Genomic DNA, 7,502 nt, shown 5'->3' with positions numbered 1-7,502 from the left:
CCTTTCAGTATTCAAAATTTGATGTTTTGTTCTGGTTTCCCATAGGGTTCTGTATCACAATAAGCTTAAAAATGTAAAGCATCCAAATGAATGAGCTCAAATTGTGTTGGCATTGGAAAAAATCCTTGTATTAATCTAAGAAACACAAAAAAGACTTTCACTAACTCCACATATAGGAACTAAGTCAGATAGTGTACATTACATCATGATTTTGAGAAGTAGTAAGAGTATAACTAGCTAGGTACTTCTAATAAGGAAAGGTATTTTATTACATTATTGACCTTTGCAATGATCTTAACTGAAGAAGAATTTTTCTTTCATGTTGTAACTAATTAAAAAACAAGAAAGGATGGTTATAGAGTAATTAAAAGTTATGTTTGTAGGTGGAATAGATTTTTGTGGTTTTTGCATGTAAGAAACTCATTTTTAAGGTTTACTTGTTTTAAAAAAATGCTGACTTAAAATGATTTAATTTGGAGTTACACCTTTTCTCTTTAGAAAAGGCATCTAAAATGTGTACAAGTCTGCAATATCTTCATAAACCTCAGCCACTGGAAAAGGGCAACTTCATGCAACCAAATATGAAAATCAAAAGGTAACCCTTAGAAAAAGGGTAAAATGTCATTTCTGCAAACACAACAGATAGGAATGTGAATAATGTGCATACAAACTGGGATGCTGTTGATGATACTAATGAATAGATGTGGTGATTCATATCAAATCCAAGAATATTAGACAACCAAACATGTAACCTTCTTGTGTTTTCCCTTAATGTTCAGCAGTCATTATGTTGGTTAAGTCTGAAAGAGAGAGAGAAAAAAAAATGTTACTTAATGAAGGATGATGCATTAAGCTTTGAAGAACTTAAGTTAAAATCAATGCCTCATCCTTACACTGCAGGGCTATAAGTACTATAACTTCACAGTATATTTCACTAGCAAAATTTGATTTTTTTTATTTTAGAGGAAAGAGCTTATGTTATATGAAACACACACATAACAAAATGGCAAAGAACATGGCTTGAACATTTAGGGTGTGATCAGTAGCTTAGTTTGTGTATGTGGATGGGTTTCAATTTTCTCCCAATAATTTCATTCTGAAACTTGCAGGATACCCCAAAATATAATAAACCAGTGGTTTTCCATGATAGTAATCACCAATTCATGCAAAAAATTAAGTCATTGTTCTAGCTCCAGGAGCTACCAGGAGGAACTGCGTAGTCTGCTCCCACTTCGTTCCATCTCTTACTTCCATTGATGTTTGTGGGAGCAGGATCAGACCGTCCGTGTGTGATCAGGGCAAGTCACTTGCATTTGTATCTTAGTTTCTCCACAAACAGAGATAGTGATACCTACCCGCTTCACAAGGTTTCACTAATGTGTGTCCAGTTTCAGGAAAGTGCGTAGTGCTGTATGACCAGACACTTATGCGAGGTTTTGTTATTGCAACGGTTCATTTGTGAAAAAACATTCCTGTGTGACGCTGGGCCTATTTGCCCCCACACAAATTGGTGACAGAAAGAAACACAGCACACCGAGTCAGAGTTACAAACTAATATTGTATTTGTTTTGGTTATTTAAAACATTAACATCAAGAAAGAGGGGGACAGGGAGTAAACTGCTGGGGAAACAGGATTTCCACCTTACCGGGATCTGAAAGAAAAGAGGAAAAAACACAAACATTTCATTGCTGAACCACTAGTAGGGCCCTGCCTGATCCCCCTCCCTCTAGACACCACCAGACAGTGCTCCGAGTAACCCCATGACGGAGTGGCTGCGTTTCTCTGCCCCAGACAGAATCTGCCTCCTACCACTGCCAGTACGGGAGCTCACAAGCAGCTGAGACCTGCGAGAGCAAAGCGTTCTTCGGGGCAGGGACCATCTTTTTGTCCTACAGCTGCATGAGTTACCTGGAGGTCCTGGTCCACAACCAGGGCTTGGAGGTGTTACCTCCAAGTAACAGAGCTCTGGGTGTTTGGTGCTGGCCCTCATCTCTCCCCACCGACTGCTTAAGGGTAGGGGTTGTTACAACATGAGCCTGCACATGAAGGTGGGTTACAGGGCACTGTCCCCACCTGCCTGCTCTGCGAGTGCTTTGCGCTCCTCTCCGGAGCATTCAACTAACACTGTTCTCTCTCCTGCCTGCACATCACTGAGGCTATACTTACAGGTGCTTCAGAGGAGCTGCTTGGAAGTGCTCTTGTGTGGTCTCTCTTCCCCTCAAAGGGAGGTGCAGACACTTGTTAAGACAATTACCAAAGGATTAGTCACCTGCATTCGCTTGCCTTCGAAATGCTCCTGATGGCCACTAGCTGGCATTAAGAAGAGAGGTAGAGGTTGGAATATTTTGCCCCTAGGATGTACATTTTAAATGCCACTATTTGTCACAAACCAGCTGTGTGGTAGGGTTGTGACTTCCCCTCCCCATACCAGACAGTATTTCCACCACTTTGTGGGGCCACAGCTTAGTACAGGAGTCCAGATAAAAGGTCCAGGCATGAACTACCCCTGCCCCCCTCCAAGCATTCGCAAAGATCATCTGCACAGATCACACTTCCAATATGAGCTTTCACTAGAGGTGAGCTTTTTCTTCTGTAAATGCTCCGGCTCACTGGGCATGTCTCCACTCCCTCTGTACTGTCTGGAACACCTTTGTGGAGTGGGTCCCATACACTCCTGCTCCGTGCATGCCAGTTCTTAAAAATGAGGCAATATAGTTACCTTAGAGTGGCGTTAAGCATTGGCAAATGTCAATACATATGCCCAAGATGGAAGGCCTTAGAGCAGTGCCAGGCATGAGCTCTATGGTGCCTATAGTGCCATACTTCTGGGAGCTGGCACACCTGAAGCCATGCTGAGTAGGTGACATGCTTCCTGGTAGTGCTGGGCACAGCACAGAGGCAGTGCAGTGAATGTGGCACGCAACATTAAATGGGCTCAGCAAAGAGTTTGACTTTAAAAAGTGTGGAATCAGTCAACTGGCACATGGAAGCACGGCAGAAGAACTGAGCATAGGATTGCAGTTAATAACTCCCATATTCTCACATTTCCTTTTTCTGTCATCTTGGTTAATTCCCTTAGCCTCTCTGGACTTTAGCTTCTCTACCTGTAGGATGGGGATTGGAATATTTGCTTATCTCCTGTCACAGTGACTGCAGGATCCAGTCCTTAGTGAAGAGACACACACCCAGCATGCTTTATCCAGCTCAGCTTGTTTAATCTCTAACTACCTTCTACTCAGCTTTCACCTAAGTCATGCCACATACCTTGCTTTAGAGGCCACACGGCCATGAATTAAACAAAGGTAGCACACACATGCATAGCTGAAATTCCTAAGGACGTTATGACTGAGATTATGCCAATATTTGATCTTCTGTTATGAAATAACAATTGTAGAATACCCATATAATGTTTCCCAGTTTAATAGACACATAGGGTGCATCCCCACAAGCACACATATGCAGGGGTGCACGTATCCTACATGACAAATGGCAGAGGCATATATTTGTGCCACTATTTGTCCCCAGGCATGCTCCTGCATGTGTGCTCTGGTGCACAGCAAAGGGATCTGGTTGGGGTAAGGGAGGCTAAGGCCAGCATTTGTGCTGGCCCCAGCAGCCTTACCTGGGGTCCTGGGGACCTACCAGGACAGCAGTGACACTGAGCTGGCCGCTCAGAGCCTGGCCAGCAGCCATAGCATGGCTCCGGCTTCTGGCAGGGCACAGTGCTGCCACATGCATAATGCTGCTTTTTTTAGCAGTGTTTTTTTTATTTTTTGACTCTGGGATCTCCTGGTATAACCCCCCCCCCACCACCACCACCATGCTGCAAATTAGCAGCATGGTGCACAGGTGCACATGCTGTGTGTGCTGTTTGCAGTGCCTCTGAGGTGCCACAAACCACATATGAGCACTTGTGGGGATGCGCCCACCAATAAGTGCTGTGTTTTTATATGGACACAACTCCAAACCTCTCACGAGGCTTTAACATAGTTTATATTTGGCATGAGAACAAGAGCACCTCTCCCCCACTCCCAATCAATCATAAGCATGTCAGAGATGCATGCTTTAGCTTAGAGATACATCAAAATGAATCTGTGTTCCTCTAAAATAACTTGACCATATGTAGACAGGGTTACTACTGTAGCACAGGCAGGGCAAAAGTGATCTCTCATTAGCTGTGACAGAAGGTGTTTGGAATCACAGGAATTGTCAATATTCTGCAGAAGCAGGACAGCAAATGTATCTCCAACACATGCGGTTCTGAAGATGTTCTCCCTGGAGTGGTAGCATAAGATGATGCTCACTTTGGACTTAATTGCCTTGGCAAATAGTTACCCCCAGAAGTAGGTTCACCAATCCTGGTGTCTGACACTGATCACCAATGTGACTGAACAGATTTGCAGACTGACCTCATAACACACTGCAGCGTCCTGGCTGTGTCCCAGGAAACACACACCTATCTTTTTTCCAATTTATCCATTTTTTTCCAAAGACGCTGTGAATCTGCTTCCTTCTTGACTGGTGACCTCCTCCATTCTGGCACAAAATATAAAATCTAGCAGGCAAAGATATCTTGCTCTTGAGTCATATCTTCAGCACATGGTCTGACCCCTGCACAGGGGGACTGCCATTCAATCACACCAGCTGCACATGCTATTGCAAGGTACACTTTAAAAAAATCAAGTAGATGAGTCTCCAGAGTAGTGGAAGTGCTTCAGAGTCCCCATAAAAACCCAGTGCCCCCCCCAGGGGGTGTAGGTACAGAAAGTAAATCTGCTTTCATATGGTCTTACTGATTTACAAGCCGGATTTACACTGGAAAAGCTCCCAGTGCATTCAGAGATGAGTAACTGTCCACAGGAATGTTCAGTATAAGTGAGATTTTGCAGACACCCGAGCTCAGATGTGCAATCCAGTATTTCAAAGCAAAGGCCCTTCTTCAGCGGGTGGGTAGTCTCTCTGGCCACTGGTTTACAGCACCTCTGGGAAGGGTTGCAGAGGTTTGGGCATGGGATGCAGTGATTCTGAGGTACTATTTTGGAGGAGGGGCAGCCAGGCCAACAGCAGCAGCAAGGGATAAGAACCATTGAACCCTGAGATATGCTAGGAAGCTAGTGTGAATTTAGCAGCTGCAGGTAGATCATCTCACATGCAGGAGACCTGGATCTCTCTTGGAGTGGCAGTCAACAGACCTGCCATACAGGGGCAGAGAAGCAGATGTAGAGGGAAAAGCTATGGAGCTAAAGCAGGAGTGACACTGGGAGCACTGCGAGCCTTAGGCACTCAAAACTCATGAGTCAGACCCCCCAAGCCATGAGACTGGCTTAAAGATCATGGTGTTTTAAACAACAGATTTTGGGTTCTTTTTATTTGCCTCTGGCTGTGACACTGCCAAGCACACTTGCTCAGGCTCTTGAGCTTTTGCCTATAGCCACAAGTGCCAGACATCTAGTGAAAAACAAAACAAAATAGTCAAGCTTCTCACATAACTGCCTGACTCCAGGCGCTTGGAGGAAGCACCAAGTATCATGAGATTCACAACAAAAGTGAATCTCATGACTGCCACAGCAGCATCCCTGAGAAACAGCTGCATTCAGGTGCTCACAGCATGGAAACAGCTCAAAGCTCAAGGGGCTTTAGAGGACATGGGCACATGTTCTTGTGCTACCATAATGATACACTGAGGGCATGTCTACACCTGCATTAATGTGCTGTGGTTACGGTGCATTATGTTTAGTACTTGTTATTACTACTGCACACTAGCTGACTAGCATACTACTGCGCAGTAGCACCGGCACACGCCTTTTAAGTGATGTTGATGTGCAGTAGACTAATTCTAGAGTGCATTAGCACAATAGCATGACTTTTGCCGTGATGAGCAAATGTACCATAGAATTAGTCTACTGTGCATTTATCATGTCATGTAGATGTGCCCTGAGACTACAGGGCAAATGTATCATCGGAGAGTGGGGCCCCATCCTTCCTCATCTGGTTTTAGTCCCCATACGTGCTTGCTTTGCACACAGAGCCACAGCAGCTGTTCCTCTTTCTGCAGTGTCTTTACTACACATGCAACAATACAGTGCTTCACACAGCAGCATCCACAGCTGCCTATGACTGTTGTCTGCCCACTGTCAGTCACCCACTCACACAAGTCTTACAGGCAAGGCTATGCGCTCAGGAGTATACTGATGAGGGGGGTCACAGTGTGTGCGCCATATACTCCTGATGGTTAGTCTCAGTGTGCTGCTTCTCCAGCTAAATAGACATCACGCAGAGGCAGAAGGATTTTAACAGATGCTAAAAACCAAGACACATCAGCTGTACAACTTGAACAAAGAAAGTGATTAAAAGGCAAACTCCCCTCCCCTTTGAAGATCAGAGATGCCCACAATGCATCTGAGAACTCCAGGCATTATACAAGTACAGTAATTGCTGCTGCTGATGGTGATGAAAAGCAGACCATGCACCTTCCTGCAAGCAGTGTTAAACAGGCTTGAGTCACTAGAATTCAAGGTACCCACAGCCAGAGCCTTTTCATTAGCAAAAGATGTTGCAAAACAGCAGATTTTCCCTCTCTGCTCTTGCACAATGCCCAGCTGATGCTATAGCTCCCCAGCAATGGAATCAGCAGGGCCCTAGGGATGGTTTTCTATTATGGTTTTGGTGCCATCTTGTGGCCACATGCATGTACTGAGCTTGATTTTCCTCCAGTGCAAACCAGCTCTAAGTTCGCAGAGGAAAACAGACCGCCTCCGTGAAGACCTGTTGCCTAGCACCAAGCTCAATAATGCATGTCTGACTGCAGCATATCACCTGGCATGGCACCCAGTCTGCATTGGAAGAGTCAAAGAGGTGGAGATGCCCCCATTTTTTTAAAGTAGAAATTTACCAAGTAGAAACACCAAGGAAGATATAACGTATGTAATATATATAACCATGCTGATATATGATTTAGAGCAGAAGCTGTTATCTGCATGTCCCTCAGAGTATGCCCATGCTCTGATCCGAGGCTTCCATTAGACCTACCTCTACTTACACCCCATTAGTAAAACCATTTTATTAAAGAGTGTTAACTTGTGAGGCTGAAAGAGATGCCAGGTGCAGTAAAACCCCTCACAGCCCCTCAGCATGCAAGATGGGGAACCACAGGCTGAGACTACATGGGCCTCTGGCCCCTAGCACACAGGAGGGCAGGACTCTGCACCAGCCCCTCAAATTGTTGGTAATGCCTGCAGCGAGCAGCCATGAAGCCTACACTTGTACATCTCAAGGGAGGAGGCAAGCTGCTGAGCAGCCTTTTTCTTGCCCTTCAGCATTACCAGCTGTCCGACAATTTATGGGCAGCACGTAAAATAAAAAGAAAAAAGAAAAAAAGAGCAAAAATGCCTGTCCGTCAAGTCCATAAAAAAATCTGGAGCTGTTGTAGCAATGAACTTGAAGGACAGACTGAGCACGACAGCACCACCTGGTGTCTGAGCAGCACTGTACCTGCAGGGAG

At 45.0% G+C, this 7,502-nt stretch overlaps 1 protein-coding gene across 1 annotated transcript in view; it reads right to left on the bottom strand.

Annotated features, from left to right (window-relative positions):
• Positions 1–124: 124 nt before the first annotated feature.
• LOC109288554 (hepatoma-derived growth factor-related protein 3) overlaps positions 125–7,502 on the bottom strand; it is a 67,166-nt gene continuing 59,788 nt past the window's right edge. Inside the window, exon 6 of the mRNA XM_019504126.1 lies at positions 125–800. Within this exon, the coding sequence (XP_019359671.1) occupies positions 795–800 (6 nt within the window). The 3' untranslated portion in view covers positions 125–794. The remainder of the gene's footprint in view (positions 801–7,502) is intronic.

This window comes from Gavialis gangeticus, unplaced genomic scaffold (assembly GCF_001723915.1).
Source record: "Gavialis gangeticus isolate Ggan-Ray unplaced genomic scaffold, GavGan_comp1, whole genome shotgun sequence".
Taxonomy (NCBI): Eukaryota; Metazoa; Chordata; order Crocodylia; family Gavialidae; genus Gavialis; species Gavialis gangeticus.
The sequence above is the reverse complement of the archived record's forward strand: the minus strand, read 5'-3'. Positions and strand labels throughout refer to the sequence as shown.